Here is a 22,957-nt window from a genome sequence, read left to right on the forward strand (position 1 = left end):
TATACAGCTGGTCATAATGGTTTTTGAATTTTGATGAAATTTCAAATTGGAACATTTTGAAAATTGGGGAAAGGGAACCCAGGAAGAAATGAGAAAAAGAATAGTAGATACCAAGGCCAGAAAGGGACCACTGTGATCATCTAGTCTGACCTCCTAAATACCACAGGCCAGAGAACGTTCCCAAAATAATTCCTAGCGCAGATCTTGTAGAAAAACATCCAATCTTGATTTTAAAATCAAATCACCATGACCCTTGGTAAATTGTTCCAATGGCTAATTACTCTCACTTAAAATTGTATGCCTTATTTCCTTATCCTTATTTTTTCTTGTGACATTGTAGAAACACACAGCTATACCCTGCTTCGTTCAGAAAATGCTTTAGCGTCACCCTACAAAGCCAGCATTGTCATGTCCACACACACATTTGATGAGGCATGTTAGACTTTGCTCATGCCACAAAAGCTGTAGAAATGAGCTGCTGTGCTGTGGCGGAGGATTGAAATCTCCCTTCCAGGCCCAGCTGCCTGCCTGCAGCACAGTAGTCCTAGTGGGCATGTGCTTGTCTCGGGGTTTCTCTTCCTTTCTCACATAGCTTTGCATCTACACAGCGCCCCAGTGATGTCCTGACTTCGCAGTATGAACCTCTGATCTTAAAGAACGTCTCCTCCCTGCCACTCAGCGTTCTCCTGTCCCTACAAGCCCCCTTCTTCCTCTGTGATACAGACCAGCAAACACTGCCTGCAGAGGCTCAGGTAAGCAGACTGTAGGTTTCATGTAAGGCTCCTTGGTGTGTTTGTGTCTGAGGAGCAAAGAACAGAGAGGCTTCCAAGGGTAGCACTGAGATTAATTCTATATGATCATCAGCGTGTTGGTCTGAGTTAAATCTGAAAGCAAAGCAAACTATTGGATCATCTGACACACACATTTCTGGGTTTTTGAAATACACTTGGTCTAAGGTAGCTGTTCTGAAGGCTAGGAGGGTTGAGGAGCAGCGGAGTAATGCCTTCTTTTGGTGCTTGTGTAACATCAACCGACCCTGGTCATCGGCAGGCAGGATCGAACCTGGAGCAGCTGGAGCTTAGGGCATGAGCCTCTGCTGCATGAGCTAAAAGCCATGTGGCTGTTAGTTAAGGCTGTAGAGCAGACGCATTTATCTCTGTCTCAGTGGTCTTGGTGCCACTAGATGGGACAGCGCACCACACCCAGGAGTGTGTGGGTTACACTTGGAGGGAGGGGGAAGGGCATGCTTGGGGGAGAGGGCGGAAAGGGGCGGGGAAGAGGCAGGGCAGGGGCGAGAAGAGGCGGGGAGGGGGCAGAAAGAGGTGGGGTGGGGTGTGGACTTGGGGGAAGGGGTGGAGTTGAGGCAGGGCTGGGGGCAGAGCGAGGGTGGGAAGAGGCGGGGTGGGAGTTTGGGGGAAGGGGTGGATTTGAAGCAGGGCTGGGGGCAGAGCCAGGGAAGAGGCGGGGTGGGTGTTTGGGGGAAGGGGTGGAGTGGGGGCATTGGTCGTGGGGGGGGTTGAGCACCCCCAGGTAGAGAGGAAGTTGGCGCTTATGATCCCAAGGCTGGTGTATAGGCTGTTCAAGGGAGGCAGTTGCTCCAGTTTGCTCAATATCACTACCTGGCCAGGAGCACTCCCCTTGCCTAGTAGTTCTGGTAGACTGCCCTTGCTCCGGCTCCTGCCCTAGTCCATGCCTGTTTCACGCTAGCCAGCCCCTGCTCCAGCCAGCCACCTCGTGTTCTGACACGCCTGTGTAAATGATGAGCAATGGAGTTACACGGAAGTAAAACCAGTGCAGGTGAGATCAGAATCAGGCCTGCTGACTCATCACACTTGCCACAGTATTGCATGAAATTGCCACATCGTTTCCTGGCAGGAGATTTTCTCCTCGGTTTGGGTTGGGCAAAGCCATTGGAGCTTGAGGTTTTGCAAACCTCAGACTAATTTTGGGGTTGACAGAATTAGTTTGAGTTCCTGACCCTTTTTCTTGACTCATGTTTCCTCCCCCCACCCAAATGGATATTCACTTACAAAACCAGGAACACAGGGAATCCTGTGCTGTGTATTAGTGATAGGGGAACGACTCCTCGTATCTAGGACTTCGTGGTTACGAATTTGCTGCAAACAGTAGCCACTTAATAGTGACAACAGAGCTAACCCTCAGATCCTCCTGCTCAAAAAGCACCATCCCCTAGAACTTCAGTTGCAGGAGATGCTCTATAACTATTAACAGAACAGGGCTTATGAGACACAGAGGAGCAGTTCTTATTTTACACAGTTTTATATAGGAGCAATAGTGACATACAAATCACAGACAGTTCACAATATGCTGTCTTTATTTCTTCCATTGGCTTTTTTTTCTCTCTCTACTGTTTACTTTTTTTTAGTCTCAACATGGACCCAGCAATGTACTGGTTTGTCAAAACTTTGAGGGGTTCAAAATTCAGCAAAACTTTCTGCTGGATTGATGCAATGCAGAGGAATGCGTGTGAATCTGAGAAGGTCTGAAACGCGACTCATTGTGGGCTGATCTGCCAGACACTTAGGCATGCTATAATGAGGCTCAGAGATGGATGGGCTGAGATGCCCGCGGTTTTTTCACGGATTGTCAATGTGTGTTTGTGCATTTCACACCATTGGACTGGTAAAGTTCAGTCCAACAGTGATTAATCCCTGTCTGTCTCAATGCAGCCCAGGACACTAGAGACCGGAGAGGAGCAGCATCTCTCCATCAGGTTTGACCCTTCCTACAGAAAGGATTTGAACACCCGGGTTGCAGAGGAGGTCCTGACTATCCGGTATCTGGAACACCCTCATGAGGACCAGGTCACCCTTCGGGGTGAAGTGCACTTCCCAAACCTCCACTTCCAGACTATGGATTTGGATTTCGGCTGCATCTTGAACGACACCGAGGTTGTACGTTACATCAAAATGACCAACTGCAGCCCGCTTCTCGTCAAGTACCACTGGTCCTTCCTGATGGACAACTATGAGAACCAGATAAGGTAGATGTGGCATTGCCTTATCTATTATCCTTGAAGCTTTCCTCTTTCTCGTGTTAGTGTTTTGTTCCTTCGTGAAACCCAAGACTCTTTGCTTGGAATTGGACTGATTTGCTTTCAACTTCCTCCATTTGGAAATAGTTCCCGCTGTCTCTGCTCTGACAACCTGCCAGTCTGACTGGGCAAGGCTAGCTGCATGAAAGCCAGATGAGGTGTTGGGAGGTTGTGCTGGGGAGGCAATATCCATCCTGCTAAACCAAGGCCACGATAGGAGTTGGCAGAGGAGTTTGCAGCTGCTTGTCTAATCGATGGACTCAGTCGCAACTGAAGCCCTTTCATATCATTTGTGGGAGGTGTTGGGGCCAATGGATTCACAAAGCCCAATATCCCATAGTTCTGCCCGTGCCACCAGCCTGTTCATGACAGTGCAGTGGCCCAAACTACTGCCCCTCTGCTCCACTGCCAACCCTGGTGCAGCCCTGGTAGGGGTGTAAGGTGGTGTGGAGGGCTTTATCAGGCCTCCTGGCCCAGTGTCGGATTCTGCCCCTAGTAGGGCTTTTTTTCTAACCTATTAAAGTGCTTATCACATGCACTGAACTGTTGTTCAAAACAACCTGTAAAGGAATAGTGAGTTCTGTAGCTCAGCCATAAATGTTCTCTGGTCAGCTATCAGTGTTGTCTGCCTGAATGTCCTTAGGGAATCAGAACAGCTCAGCTTTGTTTTGAGGGTCCCCAAGCCAAGGAAAATGGGTTGATCCAATCTTGCAGTATAACCATCAGAGTACTTCTGTAAATACATGCCCAGCAGCTCTCCCCAGCTCAGCACAATACAAAAGTAGGGTTTGGGCAGTTATTCTAATTACAGTAGTAAATGTGTTTTTCGGAATGCCCCAGGAAACCTAACAAACTTAACTGCTGGGTATTGATGTGCTGCCATTCTGAATAACATAGACCACCAGTAAACAATTTCACTTAGGAAACTGGGGTCTGGCCCACAGGAGGGACCTTTTGGGAAGTAGAGGAGATCAGATATTGATACTTGGAGAGTTTGGGGAGAAAACTCAGCCATTGAAGTTTATGCCCCTTGCAGAATCAGGCTAGCAAGGATTCCAGGATAGAGAAGAGTGAGAAGAGGCAGGGAAAGCAGGTGGAATACGGTGGGCTGGGGAAAAGGCATGGGCTGTTATAGCAATGCTTGGTGGCTCCAGTCATCTCCAGGCAAATTAGATTAATGTTTAATTACAAGCTAAAGAGAGACTCTAATGTTGGTTATTGAACAGTGGTTATACATTTTAGAGTAAGGTAAGTGAGGTAAGCACATTACTGTGAAGCCAGCATGGAATTAATTTAATCTGTGACCATTCGCTGGCTGAGTGCCTAGGTAGCTGTTATGTTTTAAATATCATTGCATTTTTGGAAACACAAGGCCCAAATCCGCTTCCAGGTTTTAATGACCCGTGTCCCTTTAAATCCTGTTCCATTGAGTCTGAGCCTGTGATGTGCAGAGCGCCTCCTGCTGGGTGCGGGGTGCATTCAGCTCCTATTCACTCCACAGGCAGTTGAGGGATCTGGGCACCTGGCAGGATGGGGCCCTATGCTCCAATGGGCTCTGGCTTTTTCCTTTTCTTGCTTGTTAATGCGATGGAATTTAGAAGAGTGGCTCATTCTCTATTCTGCTCTGCGTGTTAATTAAGCAGCAATGTACTCTCTATGCGTCCCTCAGCAGACACTACGTGACTCTCCATGGCAGAATTGGGGCCCCAAATGCATCTCTGAGCTAACACCTCAAATTCCTCATTAAGTGGCCAGTCTCAGAGCATCGTCTCAGATATTTCTATTCTGCATTAAACACTATTGGTATTGTACAGTCTAAAAAATCACATGGTGCTAACTCGGCCTGACATTGTGGTAGTTTAAACACCAGGTTCCATGAATTGAAATCAGTATAGTTTAGCCATCTGTCTACCCATTCACCCATTGCCAACCACTGGCGTATTTGAGTCTCATGGAGATTAACACGTCCATTTTGGCTGGGAGAGAAGATTGTGTCTTTATTTTTATTTCCTTTGGATGGACAGGATCCTGCAATCAGATTTTTCTTCTTTTAATTCATTTGTGCCTTTTATTTTTCTTCTCCTTCCCTCTTGCTTCTCTATTACCACTCTGAACAGAGCAGCAGATAAGCAGCACATGCCAAATCATTCCTGCACTATTACCCAGGGTTTCAAAGCTCAGTCGCCTTCTCTGTCTTTGCTCGGCCAGCTGCCTCTCTGAGTTATTGAGCCTGGCATTTATTGTTCTGGACCTGTGTAGTTATAGATGGACCTGAAGCAAAATCCCAGATTCAAACATCCCTGACCATTGTGTTAGATCAGATCTGAATCCAGGTTTTGCAGAAGACCCCTAATAAAATACTGGGTTGAAACAAAACTCCAGAACCATACTTAGAACCTTGAACTTTGTTAGGATGGGGCTGGGTCCAGGTTCAAATCTTGTGTCGTATTTCTTGTCAAGTTTCTCATGAATTCCCCTGGACTGTGGACAGAAGGCTGATTTGTATTCAGAAGGGGATGTCAAACTCCACAACTCCCCCACCCCCATTGTTTGGAATCCTCTATAGACTGAAGAAGCAAAACTCAAAGGATGTACATGACTTTCTTTTTAAATAACTGGCTAGATCCCTCTAAGCAGGTAGTGCTCCCTCCCTTCTTCTAACAGAGCACACACTCTGGATAGTCTCCAAACTTACCTGGTTCCTAAGGTTTCCCTTCTTTGTTAACTTAAATAACAAGCCTCAACTTTCTCCAGAGCACTGCTGTTCCTGAGGTTTATTCCTGCATGACTCCTCTGCCCCAGTATCTAGTTCCCTCTTGTCTGAGAAATACTACTTTTTTAACCACCTGATTTAGAGCTAAAAGGAACCACCAGATCTAGCTGCCAGGTGAGTCAGCAGAATGGTTCTGCATCTCTGTGTGTGGTCTTACCAGTGTCTGAATGCCATACATAGAACATCTTCCCTTTGCTGAGCTGACATCTGTAGAGAACATGAACCCCTTGGCTAGAGGTCATTCTTAATGGAAAGTACCTAAGGGCCTGATCCAGTTCTTACTTCAGTTCAAAGTTTGCTGTGTTAAATCTATAGGATCAAACTATGTCAGCCTTCCCTCTCCGGCTAGGATTTTCCCAGCCAATTCCTTTTTACAAAATAGGATCTTTTTTCCCTCCCTGATGGGGCTTCCTGTGGTGTGAACACCTTCCAGTAATCCTCCTTGCTCTCCCCCCATAACCTGGTGTGCCACATTACAAGGCCCTGCAATCCACATTTCAGCCTTGATGCTGGCATGCATCCTTTGTTCCTTTTTAATTTTCTTAAGGAAAAAAGAGAAAAAATATATGCAATGAAAAACAAGACAAGGCAAAAATGCAACAGTAATGGACTGACAGCCAATGAATAGAAAAATATTAACACAAGCAGCAGTAATATACATTGGAATCCACAGAATGACTTCATGGGGAAAGGACTCTGATACGGGAGAGCCTGAGATAAATGATAAGGGCATTAAATCCTTCTCACCCTTTCCCCACATCACTGCTGTTATTTGTTATTACTTGCTCTGTTATGTCTTATTTGGACTGTAAGCTACCCCGTGGACATGTGCAATGCTGTATAAATAATACTAGTAATGAGTGGGATACGGGCAAATGAATGCAGGTAGAAATCCTGGAATAAATCTGACAACAGAATACCTTCTTTAGCGGTGTTGTTCCTCCATTGACAGGAGAGACAAGTTTGACAGATTGGTATGATAGAAAAATGGTCTTTCATTTCCTATAGATGGAGCTTCATGTAACTCAGGCTCTGGGCTTCAATTGACCTTTTCTTCTGATGTGCCAGTCTGAATATCATGAATGTCAAGAGAAAAGAACAAGTGTCTCTGTACTTGTGAGTGGCTTATGAGTGTCTCTGAACTTGTGGACAGATATTAGGGAACTTGAGAAGATGTCATCAAACAGAACATATGGGCAGAGCGCAAGTCTATTGCAGCTTTGATACCAGGCTCCCCAAAGAAGATTAAAAATAAATAAAATATGAGTGCTCAAAAAGGAACCAGAGCCAGGAGCAAGTAAATCTGTGTCACTGCCGAGCTTATCTTAAGACCTAAACGCAGAGAGCTCAATATTGGGAGGAGAGGGGAGGGTTATTTGCTGTTTCTCAGTGTCTTTGCAAGCCTCCCTCTGTTTGGGTTCATCTTCTTAACGCAGATCAGTTTGCAGTATTCCGCACCTCCTTCCTCTCCAGTGCTTTGCTGCTCTCGGAATAACTGGGATTTATGGCGTGCATGTGCCATGTAGACTTATCACTGCTCCCCTTCTGTTTGAGTGTCCAGCACTATAACTGAAGTTTGCGGTCCGCTCACTCTCTAGGTACTGAGGGCCAGATTCCGATCTCAGCTACACTTGTGCAAACCTGGGGTAATTCCATCGGGTTCAGCACAACTGTGCAAAAGAGATCAAAATCTTCAGAATGATTCAGTGGGAGGTGTGACGGGTTCAGTCACAGAGATCCCCTTGGGACTGTCACCTGATGTGCTGAAATTACCTCTGAGCCTGTTTTCCCTGCTAGCTTGGGACTTCCAGAACCCTGTCTTTTTGAGCCAGACACACTAGGCTGCTGCAAACACAGACCCAAGGTCAGGTCCACGCTCCCAAAGCTGCAGCCTTAACTGAAAACAGCTTAGCAGGTTACCTGTCTCCAGCACCCAGTTCCCAATGGGATCCAAACCCCAAGTAAATCCGTTTTACTCTATATAAAGCTTATACAGGGTAAATAAATAAATTTATAACACTGATAGAGAGCTATGCACAGCTGTTTGCTCCCCCAGGTATTAATCACTTACTCTGGGTTTATTAACAAACAAAAGTGATTTTATTATGTATAAAAAGTAGGATTTAAGTGGTTTCAAGTAATAACAGACAGAACAAAGTAAGTCACAAAGCAAAATAAAACAAAACATGCAAGTCTAAGCCTAATACATTATGAAACTGATTACAGGTAATATCTCACCCTCAGAGATGTTCCAATAAGCTTCTTTCACAGACTAGACTCATTCCTAGTCTGGGCCCAATCCTTTCCCCTGGTACAGTCTTTCTTAGATCCAGCAGACATCTCAGGTGGTAAGCAGGGGTTTTCTCATGACTGGCAGCCCCCTTGGTCCTGCTCCACACCTTTTTATAGCTTTGGCACAAGGCAGGAATATTTTGTCTGTGCTTGTCCCCACCCCTGCCTCATCAATGGAAAAGTACAAAGATGAAGATGGATTGCAGTATCATGTGACATGATCACATGTCACTGTAAGACTCCTACTCTCCATTCTTCCTGGAAGGTTTGCAGGTAAATAAACCATTTATAACCAATTGTCCTAGTCAGTGGGAGCCATCAAGATTCTAAACCACCACTAATGGCTCACACTTTGCATAATTACAGTAGGATCTCAGAGTTATACTTCATATTTCTAGCTTCAGATACAAGAATGATACATGCATACAAATAGGAGGAATATATTCAGTAGGTTATAACCTTTGTAATGATAGCTTACAAGAGACCTTTTGCATAAAGCATATTCCAGTTACATCATATTCACACTCATAAGCATATTTCCATAAAACCTATGGAGTGCAACATCACAGGGGGGTGTAATTTGAGGGCGACTTTGAATGTGTTACCTGTTTATTCAGGGCTGAGAGCTTGGCACTGATGGGCACTGCATTTCTCCCACCTAGATGTGTGGCTCACGTCATGCTTTCACATGGTTGAGTAGTAAGCAGACCATTGAATGGGGAGTGTGATGTAATTAGTACAAAGGATTTGGGGGTTGTAGAAAACGCACAGCTTGGATTAAAAGCGCTGCAAGTCCCATACAGGATAGAATCAGACAACTGAGGGCATCATCCTATACCAGCAGTTGTAATGGGAGTCTCCAGTACAGAACATTGCAAGGTACCCACATCCCCCGTGGTCTGCAGTTAGCTGGTGGCAGTAACTGTGCTGCTGTTCTCTCCTACTCCTTGTACAAGGGTTTGCCGGGGTTTGACCCTCTGCGGGGCGGCGGGGAGCCACACCAGCTCACTACACACAGTTGATGTTGGGGAATTAGTCTGGCTGCGGGGGTCTCCCTCGGCAGCCCTTGCTGTAATAGGAACTAATACTGTAAGCCCAGGCCCTGGGTCAGGGCAGGGCAACACTGGGTCAGGAGCTCAGGCCCTCAGGCAGGGCTGAGCAGTAAGTACAAACGGTTGGGAGCCCAGGCCCTGGGTCAGGGCGGGGCAGCAAAGAGTCAAAGGCTCCGGCCCTCAGGCAGGGCTGAGCAATAGCAATAGGCCCAAGTCTCCTCAGGCCTGGGAGAAGGGGAGACGGCCACCCACGGGTTGGGTGGCAGGGGGGACACAGGCCCTCCCACTCCACTGCGTCCCAGCCCGGGGCCCTAGCAGTGGCAGAAGACCCGCTGCTGTCAGTGGGGATCCTGGTCGCAACACACTGACACGGGCTCTGGCAGTGCAGCAACCAGACTAGGGTCGGCTGCCCTGGGCTACTTCCTACCTCCCCCTCGGGTCATATCTGGGTCAGGGTGTTGTCCTCTGGGGGGTCCAGTACCATGGGTTCCTCTGGGTAGTAGGCAAGCGGCAGGCCCGGCAACTTCTCCAGGTAGCAGGCGCAGAGCAGGCCCGGTCAGTCCTGGTGGCCGCCTTGGGCCACGGAGTTTTCTCAGTCACGAGCTAGGCTGGAGGCGTCTGGCCTCTCCGGTGGCTCGGGCTTTACTGAGTTCTGAGGGCGAGACTTTATACTTGCGGGTCGCCGCCTGACTCTCTGAGGGGTGGGCTCTGAGCTCCCTAGCTCCGCCCACTCCGGCCTCCGGATGGGCTCTTCCCACTCCGGGGCGGTGAGGAGCCACACCGCCTCACTACACTCCTATTTTTAGATATTTAGAATGCGACGACTCTGATGCCACTTAGATGTATGGTGACTTTTCTCCTCTCTTGAGCCAGTGACTACTGGGAGAACCAGTTGAGCCAGAGAGAATTAGACTTTTTTCTTTGCTCTCTGAATGAATTTCGTAATGGTTATTTTATATTTGAAACTTCAGTACAATTCCACTGCAGACTGAAATTTCCCACATGTAAATGCCGCTATCCCTGTATTAAGTAGACGGCTGTTGCTCATTCTCTGTTTATATAAGACTGAAACTCAGAGGTTGTGCTCTGCATGATTCTGACTGGGGTAACACTATTGGTTATTTATGAAACAATGTTGATTTCAGCTGTTGGGAGCAGTGTGCTGTGGTATCTATCAGGGCTGAGCTCAGGCATTGGCATCGATTTAGGAATCATTGCTGTCTCTTTCCCTTCTTTTTTCTGTCTGCGCACTAACTACATGTGCTGTCGATTAAATCTCTAGGGCAGGATATGGTTTTTGCTTCTGTTTGCTCATTGACCTTCCCCTGTTGTGTGAAGCAATGACACTGAGGGTGTCACAATCCTCCAGACCTGCCCTGTCTTATTTTCCAAATGGTTTCTTTCCCTCTCCCCACTTCCTCTTGGTATCTCCTGCAGTATGTGCCCCAGTACTATAAATCGCGCTGAGTATTTGGTGCTGGAGAGCTACTCAGATCCTCCGGCATCATTCTGTCCAAGAATGCTGTTCCCTTCATTATTGATATTCTTTCATCTTATTCTGGTCTACTCTATTCTGGTTTCTATATCACACCTATTGCTGTAAAAAGCAACAGTCCTGTGGCACCTTTAAGACTAACAGATGTATTGGAGCATAAGCTTTCATGGGTGAATGCCCATGACATGCATCCGACGAAGTGGGCATTCACCCACGAAAGCTTATGCTCCAATACATCTGTTAGTCTTAAGGGTCCTGTGGCACCTTGTGTTGCTTTTTACAGATCCAGACTAACACGGTTACCCCTCTGATACCTATCACTGTAGTATCTGAGTGCTATTAAAGGCTTAGAGATGGGGCCAAGCCATGGAATTTGGATCCAGATTTCTATAATCCTCCGTTTGGGAGTGTTTGAACCTGAGATTTTGGTTCTGATTTATGTCTAATCAAAAGTAAATACACTTTAAAAAGAAATAAGCAGTCCTGAGTGGGCAGGGTGCACCCTACAGCACCTACCATCAATGGTTTGCCATCTAAGGACTGCCTCAGCACAGCCCAGGTAGCCTGTGAGCTCAGACAGTACCATCATAGCACAAGCCGGTATGGCTGCAGATCCCTATGGATAATTGTGACTTCGAACCAATCCTCAAAGGTATTTTAGGTACCTAATTCCCATTGATTTCTATGTGAACTGGGTGCCTGAAATACTTTTGAGGATATGGGGCTTAGTTCTGTTGAGATGGGCTCAGGAATCTTATACACTAGACCACTGAAAAATAATCTTCCTGTTGCCATCAAGTGCTCTCTCTCTTGGCTCATCCCACGAAAGCGACACAGATGCTCTTGTGACTTACTTCTGTTAACACTGTGGCTTTTCACCCCAGAGGTGGTAGCCTTTGGTGGGTGAAGTGCTCCCACTGAAAAATAATCTTCCTGTTGCCATCAAGTGCTCTCTCTCTTGGCTCATCCCACGAAAGTGACACAGATGCTCTTGTGACTTACTTCTGTTAACACTGTGGCTTTTCACCCCAGAGGTGGTAGCCTTTGGTGGGTGAAGTGCTCCCTGTATAGTGTGCATCTCAGTTTGTTTGTAAAGTACCTCAGGATCCTATCAGATGCTTTTAGGGCAGGTGAAAAGACTATCACAGTCAGAGAGAATATTCACCATGAAATGCAGCCATGTGGTTCCCATTCAGAAGGGATCTACCAGTTATGTGCTGGAGCTCTGTCATCCACACATATTAATGAGGAAGCAGGAAGTGGGCCCAGCTCAGAGCAGAAATAATACCCAAATTTAGTCCAACAGGCATGCAGCATAAGGCAGAGATACTGATGGGACTGACCAATGAAGGAATCAGCAGCACAGGGGAACACAAGCTACAAGACAATTGCTAGATAACCTTTGTGACAGAGAGTAAGGGAGGAGTTAGGCCTTGTTGGCTGCTGCTTTGAGTGAGTCATCCAAAGTGACTGGTACTACGTACCAATAGCACCGGAGCAGAGAGAGCTCAATACAATACATTCAGCTTATACAAGTGCTTTTGGAAATTATAAATGCCATCCCCCTAATTGCCACAATTTAGCAATTCATTTTTCCCACCATGTGCCATTTCCCACATACTAGCATTTGTGCAGTCTGTCATTACTCCTGAGGGCATTCTGCACCAAACAATTAAAAATTCTGCACACAATATTTTAAAATTCTGCAAATCTTATTTGTCAATAAATAAATGTGGAGGCTTCAGACTGGCAATGGGAGCACAGGCACAGAGGTGGGAGATCACCCTGCAGCCCACCCCTCCAGACACAGATTCGGTGGTGAGGCTGCACCCAACGCTGACACAGGGCATGGGCCAGACCTGCCCCAGAAACACCCCAGGGCCCTGCCCCTCCATGCCAAGCACACTAGATGTAGGCAGGCAGGCTCAGCCCAGCAGTGTGGAGGGGGCTTAGTGTGAGGCGATCCAAGTGTGGGGTGATAGGGTTCTGTGTGGAGCAGTCTGGGTCCAGGCAGCTTGGGAGGTGCCTGGGTGTGGAGGATCTGGATGAACGGGCTCGTGGGGGGGTACTGGGTGCAGAGGTACTGGGACTCTGCAGGGAGTCCAGGTGAAGATGGTTGGGGCTCATTGCTGGGGGGTCTTGGTGTGGAGGGCTCAGTGGTGGGAGTGGGTGCCGGCTTCATGGGGTGCAGGTCTGGGTGCTGGCTTGCTGTGGCTCAGTGGGGTGGGGTCTGGGTGCGGGGGGCTTGTCGGAGTGCTCCATGTGCAAGTGGGGTGGTGGTCTGGGTGCAGGGGTGAGGTCCGGAGGCAGGGAGGTGGGGGTCAGGGTGCAGGGGGACTCTGGATGCAGAGGGTGACATTTGTCGGGGTGTGGGTTTAAGGTGCAAGGGGCTCAGTGGGGGAGGTTCTGGGTGCAAGGGGTGAGGTTTGGTGGGGCAATCTGGATATGAGGTGCTTCCAGATGCACGGGGGTTGGGCGGATGGGGGAGCAGCTTCCTGTGCAGTGAGCCCTCCTCCCACAGCTGAGGAGCGATGGAGGCAGGAAGTGGAGAGGTGTGGAGCTTCCTGCAGCCAGAGAGGTTTCTGGGGGTGGATCTGACCTAGCCGTGGCCATTCCTTGCAGGGGAAGAGGAAGTCCTGTCCTCCCCAGCCCAGCCGGGACTAGCATCTGGGTAGAATCCACTGGCTGGGGCATCCCCAGCCCTCCCCTCCAGTGATTTTCCTCTCTGCTAGCTGCTCCTGGCACCTGAAACGATGCACCCACACTGCTGGGGAGCGACACTTGACCGCTCTTGCAGATTCCCTTTGCTTCCCCATCAGAAAGTCATTTTCTGCGGGGAAGCAAAGAAATCTGCAGGGGACATCAATTCTGCGCACACGCAGTGGCGCAGAATTCCCCTAGGAGCAGTGTCATGGAACCTACCCATGCAAAGGGTGTTTAAAAGAAATCAGGTTTAGACTTTAAAATGGTGGTCTGTGATGTCATGGATTATTTAAATGAACAAAATATTTTGAGATACAGGGCCAGAAGCTGAGCTGATGAAAAACAGCTTAGCAACATCAAAGTTAATGTTGCTATGGCAGTATACACCAGCTAAGCTCCCAGATTGTATGAAAGACCCTATCAAAAATAATCTTTTATTTAGCTATGTCACTTATCCATCCTGGAAAACACTAAACTCTCACCTTAAGAGCTGCCTTTATTGTTTTCCCTCTAGTTCAGTGGTCTCCAAACTATGAGGCGTGCCTCCCTATGGGGCACAGAGGAACATTCGGGGTGGTGCATGGTGGGGCCTGGGCCAGCCCCCAGGGAGAGTGGGGGGAGGGAGAGCCACCCAGCCCTGCTCTGCCCCCAGCCACAGCTCCGCTCCACCTATCCCCATCCCTGCTCCGTCTCTAGCCCCTAGCTCCTCTCCCATCCCCAGTTCTGCTTCCAGCTCCTCCGTCAGCCTAAGCTCCTCTGCTGAGCCGACTGTGCGGGGGGTGGGGTGGGTGGGAGAATGCAGACAGATTCCATTACTGGTAATGGGGGGCGCGACAGGAAAAGTTTGGGCACCGCTGCTCTAGCTGTATCGCAGAAGCATTGATTTCCATGCTGCTGTTTGAAGCAGGTATATTGTCCTTGCCAAGGGAGAAAACAGGGCGCAGTCATTAGGATTCATAAACATTGGGAAAACCTATTAAAACATCCCAGCTGAGAACTTCAGGGCTTAGGGGATACATTGCGATTAGTCTACAGATTTTTGTCTTGGTGGGGTAGGCAGCTGGATGCAAAGAGAGAAGACACTTCAGCTCTTTAAAGCAAGAGAGTGTCGCCATGGGAGAGGGTAACATTTGTACCCATAAAAAGGCAAGGCTCAGACAATTGTCTCCTGGCTGCAGTCCTGTAGTAGTAAGCAGTGTTGTGCACACAGTCCCTGAGGCTCATAGCACCATTCCTTCTGCTTTCATCAGACAGCAGAGTCCTGTAGAAGAGGGCACCGGCTGGGGAAAAGGAAACAACAGCAATCAGGTCTTGCGTTGTCCTTAAAGGTGTCTCAGCTCCTCCTCAATCCCACCTGCAGATTGTGCTGTAGAGCACAGAGAAGTGAAAATACCTTCCCCCACCTCCGAGGAGTCTGCTCAGCCAGTGTGGGGAGCTAGTCAGAGGAAGGGCTGTCAGGCAGCAAGCGTTCCCGGAGGATGACACTTTCTGCAGACCAAAGTCAGCCTTGGTTTAAATGCTGCATCTCCATTGACTATAGTTGGGTTCTGCCTGTCATGCTATTTATTATTATTAAATGTCTTATGTGCATTGGGGTAGATCCTGAAGGGCCCACTGGGGTTCCAGGCCCCATTGTGCTCAGGGCTCTATGTCCTCTTAAGAAGATGCAATCCCTGCCCCAAAGAGCCTATGATGTGAGTTTGACACTAGGTAGCTACTAGTCTGTAGTCTAGTTAGTACCTTCACAATGAACATGTAGAGCTGTGAGGGACCAGGGGAATTCCCCACATTGCAGATATTAGCAGAGAACTGATTGCTCTCTTATTAACTGCCATCGGCTGCTGTCTGCTGAGAGCAAAAATACACTAAGCAGAAAACAAAGGCACAACTGTTGTGCAGTTTCATTCGCCAATCTGGTGTTCACAGAGGAGGATTGCCAGCAGCACGGGTGGAAGAACTAATGTGCTTTGTCGGTTCAAGACCCCTCCAGTGATAATTTTGACTATGTCAGCATGGTTCCTCTCTGAGTGCTGACTCATGTCCATTCCATGTTAGGTGTGTGCATGCTGGGTGCACCGTTGCCGGAGATTTTCCACTTAGTGGTATCCATCGAGCCAGCTCTAGTGCCCTCTGGTGCTGCGCACTAATGCACCAGTATTGGGGCACAGCCAGCCATGCATCCTCTCAGTTCCTTCTTACTGCCTGTGATGGTTGCTTGGAATGACGCTTCTTGCTGTAGTTGTTTTTGGACTATAACGTTTAGTTTCTTAGTTTATCATAGTTTCATGTATATAGTTATTGTAATTAGTGTTAGTGTACATAGTTAGTCCCTATCATCAAGGGATGTCTTTGCCCCAGGGGCCAGGCATGCCCTGGTCCCCCGGCTTCAAACCTTGTGCTTCCTGTGACAAACCTATACCTATGAGCGACCCGCATTCCAGCTGCTTGAAGTGCTTGGGGGAAACTCAAGTGAGGGACAAGTGCAAGATCTGTCGGGACTTCAGACCCCTTACTAAAAAAAGACAGACCAGAGGTTGAAGGCTATCCTGATGGAAGCTGCCCTCAGACCTGCCTCAGAGCCAAGCTGCTCCGATTCGGCACCAAACACTTCGGCGCCAGTGCAAAGCTCTTCCCGGCACCGTTCACCATCTCCACTGCTGAGGAACAAGCACAAAAAGCAGCGCACTGACAGGCTGGTGCAAAAACCGAACAAGTGGGGGGAAGGAAGCACAGTGAGACTTGTGCCAGGCCACTCTTCCACTCCCGATCTCATGATGGCACTATTGACTCCGTCCAGAGCGTTGAGTCCGGTGCGAGATCCTCCACCGACACTTGGAAGCCACTGTGGCACCAGCGATCTGACTTTCCCATCAACCCTGGAGGCTTTTCAAGTGGTCAGGGATTTACTGTCTCTCCTGGTCCCCCAAACTCCGATGGGACACTTGCCAGCTCCGATGACCGGAAGGAGCAAGGAGCATTGAGTTCCTTCCTGGCACTGGGCCTCCTGGCACCCTCTAGAGCAGGGGTGCGCAAACTTCCACATCTGGGAATAGAAATTGTAAGGTGGGCCATGAATGCTCACAAAATTGGGGTTGGGGTGCAGGAGCAGGTCAGGGCTCTGGTTGGGGGTGAGGGCTCCGGGGTGGGCCAGAAATGAGTTCAGGGTGCAGGAGGGGGGTTCGGGCTGGGGTGGGCATATGTGGGGGGTGAGAGCTCCAGCTAGGGGTGCAGGCTCTGGGCTGGGACCGAGGGGTTCGGAGGGGGATCAGGGCTGGGGCATGTGGGGGGGGGGTGAGGGTTCTGGAGTGGGGCTGGGGATGAGTAGTTTCAGGTGCAGGAGGGTGCTCTGGGCTGAGATCGAGGGGTTTGGAGGGCAGGAGGGGGATCAGGGCTGGGTTGGGGAGTGAGGGGGAGGCTCAGGGGTGTAGGCTCCAGGCAGCGCTTACCTCAAGTGGCTCCCAGAAGCAGCAGCATGTCCCTTCTCCGGCTCCTATGCAGAGGCGCAGCCAGGTGGCTCTGCATGCTGCTCCGTCCGCAGGCACCGCCCTTGCAGTTCCCATTGGCCGCGGTTCCTGGCCAATGGGAGCTGCGATGGGGCAGCGCTTGCATGCAGAGCAGAGCCCGCTGTCTGCCCCTACGTGTAGGAGCTGCAGAGGGCCCTGCTGCTGCTTCCGGGAGCCGCATGGAGCAGCCCCTGACCTTGCTCCCCGGCTGGAGTGCCAGAGTGGGGCAAGCCCCAGACCCCGCTCCCCAGCAGGAATTCGAGGGCCGGATTAAAATGGCTGGTGGGCCAGATCTGGCCCGTGGGCCGTAGTTTGCTCACCCCTGCTCCAGAGGCAAGCCAGCCCTGATCCCCATGTTCCAATTATCTCCGGTTTGCTGCCGGTCCCTGGACCACCAGCACGGCATGGAAGCAGAAACAGGTACCTCTCTGCCGTGGTCTCTGGGAGAGGACTCCTCTTCTGAGTCTAAAAGGGACCCCTATGTGCAACCTAGAGGTCACCACCCAGCCTATGCACCACTGGACTTCAGTGCTGGTTCCCCCACCAGCACCTGGCCAGCGGGTCACTGGTCAATGCAGTGGCCTTACTGGAACTCCTGGGGGTTTTCCCCGGTACCAGGTCCTCCCTCCCATCATTCTGACTTGGTGGTTTCTGAGAGGCAGGCTACCGCTCCTTCCTGGTCAGCACCGGACCCCGCCTCTGGTACAGAGCCCGGTACAGACCTTCAGGAGATGGAAGTTGTTGAGGCTGAGAAAGAGGAAAAAGCTCCTTCTCCGGTACAAGCTGCCTCTTCATTCTCTCCAGATGAGGCTGTCGTGGGACTTAGTAGCCTGCTTCCTCAGGACGATTTCAGGGCCCATCAGGACCTCCTGAAGCGGATAGCAGCTAACCTGGGACTACAGATTGAGGAGTTTAAGGAATCATCCCACAGCTTTATTGACATTCAGTCTGCAGCAGCTCCCTCCAAGGTGGCCTCGCCCATCAATGAGGCTGTGATGGGTCCGGTCAAGGCCCTGTGGCAAACTCCTTCTTCTCTGCCCCCGCCTCAAAGAGATCAGAGAAGAAATATTATGTGCCAGTGAGTGGGTTTGAATACTTCACACACACCCCTCCAAGGTCACGGGCGATGTCAGCAGCCAACAAAAGGGACAGGCAGTGCCAGTCAAGCGATGCCCCCAAACAAAAGGACACCAAGAAACTGGACTTTTTGGGAAGAATCGCGCCTATGAATGGGGGCCATGAGGAGATTCTGCAAGACTTGAGAGGGAAGGGGTTTTATCCTCAGATTTCCTAATCCCAAAGGCGGCCTTTGGCCCATTCGGAACCTGCATTGCCTCAACAGATATCTCAAGAAACTGAGGTTCCGCATGGTCTCCCTGGCCTCCATCATTCCCTCCCTGGATCCATGGTACTGGTATGCTGCCCTTGACTTAAAGGATGCATACTTTCACATGTCTATCTTCCTTGGCCACAGAAGATTTAACAAATTCATTGTGAATCAAGGCCACTACCAATACACTGCTCTCCCATTCGGCCTGTCTGCAGCCCCCTGGGTTTTCACAAAGCGCCTGGTGGTAGTAGTGGCCTTCTCCAGACCAAGGAGTCCAGATCTACCTGTACCTCAGTGATTGGCTGATCAAGGGTCGGTCAGAGATTCAAGTACAGAACAGCATCAGCACAGTCTAACCACCTTCAGAGCTCTGGGTCTGTTGATAAATTAACAAAAGTCAACTCAGAGAATAGAATTGATTGGGCTGGTACTCGACTTGACCCAAGCCAGGGCCTTCCTACCGGAGTCCCAATTCCAGACTATACTGGACCTGATATCCAAAGTCATGGTCCACCCAGTTATGACAGGTCGGGTTTGCCTCAAGCTACTGGGGCACATGGCTGCATGTATTTACATGGTTCAGCATGCAAGGTTGCACCTCAGGCCCCTCCAGATGTGGCTAGCTTCAGTATACTCCCCGAGCAGACAACATCTGGACTCTGCTCACAGTTCCTCCCCTGGTCCTCACCTTCCTGGACTCGTGGAAAGACCCAAGGTTGATAATGATGGGGGCGCCCTTTGTTATCCCACAACCGTCAGTATCTTTAGTCTTGGACGCATCAGACCTAGGGTGGGGATCCCACCGCAGGACTCAGGGCCTCTGGTCCCAAGAAGAACTCCGCCTGCACATAAACGTCAGGGAGCTCAGGGCGGTATGCTTAGCATGCCAAGTGTTCCTTCCCCAGATCTCAGGTGGGGTGGTGCAAGTCCTGACAGTGGCCATGTTCTATATCAACAAGCAGAGAGGGGTTCGATCCTCAGCCCTATGTCAGGAGGCCATCCGTCTATGGGACTTCTGCGCAAAGCACTCCATTCACCATGAGGTGTGTCATCTCCTGGGAGCCCGGAACACACTGGTGGATCACCTCAGCAGATCCTTTTCCTCTCACCAAGAGTGGTCACTTCACCAAGAGGTGGACCTGTTCACCACCAAACAGAACAGGAAATGCCATCGGTTTTTCTCACTGTGCAGGCACAGCCTGGGCTCCATCTCTGATGCTTTCCTGCTCCTATTCTACACTTTTTCCCCCATTCACTCTGGTTCACAAGGCTAGGGTTATTTTGATAGCCCCGGCACGGCCATGTCAACACTGGTTCAGCACGCTCCTGGATCTATCAGTAGCAGCTCCACTCGCTCCCACTCTGTCTGGACCTAATCTTGCAAGACCATGGCCACATCAGCATTGACTCTGTGGATGCTCCAGGGCTGGAGCACCCATGGGGAAAAAACAGTGGGTGATCAGCACCCACCAGCAGCCCTACCGATAAGCTCCTCCCCCTCCCCCCCAGCACCTCCTGCCTGCCAGTGGACCCTGCCGATCAGCACCTCCCCTCCCCCTCCAATGCCTCCCGCCCCCCTGGTGATCAGCAGTTCAGTGGCATGCAGGAGGCACTGGGGGAGAGGGGGAGGAGCAAGGGTGGGGCGCACTTGGGGGAGGGAGCAGGGCGGGGCAGAGCACAGGCAGGAAGAGGTGGGGCGGATGTGGGGCCTTGGGGGAAGGAGTGGAAGGGGGGCAGGGCTGGGGCAGAGCAGGAGTCAAGCACCCACAGGTTAAGTGGAAAGTTGGTGCCTCTGCATGGCTAGTTGTTTCACCCAAACCTTGCTTCCCTGCACCTAAATACAGGGTTGCTACATGGCTGAACCCAGAAGAATAGGCCTGTTTGAAACAGGTTTGGCAGGTTTTGCTAAGTAGTAGGAAGCCATCCACTAGGGCAACCTACCTGGCCAAGTGGAAGCACTTCTCAATATGGGCATCTTAATGAGCGCACGCGCGCGCTCTCTCTCTCTCCAACTCTATCTTCCCTTCTGTCTGTCTTGGACTACTTGCTCCATTTAAAGCAGCAAGGCCTGGCCCTCATGTCTATCAAGGTGCACTTAGCAGCAATCTGAGCCTTCCATCCACCCGTGAATGGCAGGTTAATGTTCTCCCACGAGACAATGGTATGGTTTCTCAAGGGGTTGGAGAGGCTCTATCCTCAGGTCCGCGAGCGGATCTCCCCATTGGCCTTAAACCTGGTTTTTTTGAGACTCATGGGTCCTTCCTTTGAACCATTAGCATTGTGCCCCCTGCTGCTTCTCTCTTGGAACCTTGTGTTCGTGGTGGCAATGACCTGGGCCTAAAGGGTCTCTGAAATCAAGGCCCTTATGTCAGAACCGCCTTATGCAGTGTTCTTCAAGGAAAAGGTCCATCTGCACCCTCACCCGGCTTTCCTGCCAAAGGAGGTGTCACAATTCTATAGCAACTGGCCATTTTCCTGCCAGTCTTCTTCCCAATGCCTCACAAGAACTCTGAGGAATAGCATCTTCACTGATTGAACATTAGGTGTGACCTCTCCTTCTATACTGAGAGGACTAAACCCTTCTCCAAATCCATGCAACTATTCGTAGCAATAGCAGAAAGGATGAGAGGGCTTCCTGTATCAGCCCAGAGGGTCTCATCCTGGATAATCACCTGTATTCAGGCTTGCAAGTGGCAAGCAAATGTCCTGCCTCTGGCCATCTTAAATGCTCACGCCACAAAAGCCCAGGCTTTCTCAGCAGCGTTTCAAGTAAAGGTCCCAATCCAGGACATCTGCAGGCCTGCAACCTGGTCATGGGTACATACCTTCGCATCCCACTACGCTAACGCCCAACAGGCCCAGGACAACGCCAGATTTAGGAGAGGTATTGCAGTCAACATGTCCATGAACTCTGAGCCCACCTCCTGGGGTACTGCTTGGGAGTCACCTAACATGGAATGGACATGAGCAAGCACTCAAAGAAGAAAAAACAGTTACTAACCTTTTGTAACTTGTCTTTTGAGATCTGTTGTTCACGTTCATTCCACCCCCACAACCACCCGCCCCTCTCTCGGAGTTAGCTGTCAGGAAGGAACTGAGAGGGTGCAGGGCCGGTGGCCTCCCTTATAATGGTGCATAAGTGCGCGACACCAGAGGGTGCTAGGGCCGGCCTGATGGATACAGCTTAGGGAAAAATCTCTAATGGTGCACGCGGCGCACACATGCCTAACAAGGAATGGACATGAACAACACAGCTCGAAGAACAGTTACAAAAGGTTAGTAACTATTCTTTGAAGCTTTTGCTTTCCTTTTAGTCTGCATAGTAGAGAGAAGCCTAGAATAGAGCCCTCGGAGGCATATGGTGTCTGAAGGAGCCCTTTTGCTCTGCCTAGTATAGTAGTAATAATAGACAGTGCCTAATTAATGTCATCTTCAGCCACTCTGTTCTCACAAGAGTAACTATAACTTCTCCCCTATGAAAAATCTCCCTAAACATGAACTTGTGGAAGGATCAGGTAATTTCTGGGGTGAGACGCTTGCAGGTTTGCCACAGTCTGAATGTTAACTAAACCTATGGCCTGATTTTGAGAGGTGCCGAGCGCCTGCAGCTGACTGCAATCATTGGCAACTGTGTGTGCTCAGCATCCCGGAGAATCGGGCTGTAGCATGGAGTGTTGCTTGTTTACTCATTTGCCTCCTGCTCTGTCTTTGCTCTGTTTCCTTCCTGCTCCCAGTCTCGCTCCCTGTCTTCTCCCCAATCCTTTTACCTTGGGTTATACCTACGGTGCAGTCAGAGGCGGCCCTGCAGCATGTGCATGGATCTAGATAGCTCCAGCAACAACCGAAGCAAAGCCATGGCAGCATGGCCTGTACAAGTCCACCCATGAGCCTCGGCAAGTACTTGAGTGGCTAGTCCATGCTACTGCCAGTGCTGCTGCAGCTGCACCGCTCTTGTTCTCCAAGCCAGCGTGGGTATGTTAGTGCTATAGTCACCCCTCTGACTCAACGTAAACAGACAGAAGTGTTTCTGTCCTTGCCCTGCCTGCTTTGTGCCATGTCTCATGCTACCCTTAGGCTCGGAACAGTTATCCTGCTCTTGATCACCAAGCATCTTTACTCCGCCTCCCTGAAAACCACCTTTCCACACACAACCTCCTCCTTTCTCTTGATTATTAACCTATCCACCCACCCATCATCTTCCCTGAACTGTCCTCCTAGGTCTTGGTTTCACCTAGTGTGGATTAGGGCCAGTCCAGCAGACTCACCTGAGTCCCTTGAATTCAACGGGATTGTTTCTGCGAATAAGAGTTTGTAGGATCAGACCCACAGACCACAAACCCTTATGTTGCAGGATGTTTTCCTGTGTCATGCTAAAGTGGGAAGTAAATGAATTGTGCTGTATACCTGTCCTTTAGTCATAAGTAAACTTAAGGTTAAATTAATAATGTACATGGGGCTTCAGGGGGTATATAAATCACAGCAAGAATAAATCTGTCGGTTGTACCCGCTCCTGAGTAGAACTCTACTTATTCTGAACAAGGTATCCGCTCCGGCTAGCAGAATGTACACTGGGACTGTGTTGTAATGTAGTACCTGCTTAGTTCACTTCAGAGCCTGACCCTAAAGAGTACAGTGCATTTCATGCTCCTGTTTTTGCTTCATAGTTTTGGTTTTTTTATTTTCCTGCCTTCTCTGTCAGTTATAAACATTAAACAATCCTGTCAAAACGAGTGTCCTGCTCGGAAGATGTTGCT

General features: G+C 49.7%; 1 protein-coding gene across 2 annotated transcripts in view; it reads left to right on the top strand.

Moving 5' to 3' along the window:
• Positions 1-22,957, top strand: part of HYDIN (HYDIN axonemal central pair apparatus protein) — a 446,593-nt gene that overhangs the window by 263,856 nt on the left and 159,780 nt on the right. For both annotated transcript variants that reach the window (XM_065567801.1, XM_065567802.1), the window contains 2 exons: positions 609-752; positions 2,691-3,004. In XM_065567801.1, coding sequence (XP_065423873.1) covers positions 609-752; positions 2,691-3,004 — 458 coding nt within the window. The remainder of the gene's footprint in view (positions 1-608; positions 753-2,690; positions 3,005-22,957) is intronic.

This window comes from Chrysemys picta, chromosome 14, assembly GCF_011386835.1.
Source record: "Chrysemys picta bellii isolate R12L10 chromosome 14, ASM1138683v2, whole genome shotgun sequence".
Lineage (NCBI taxonomy): Eukaryota > Metazoa > Chordata > Testudines > Emydidae > Chrysemys > Chrysemys picta.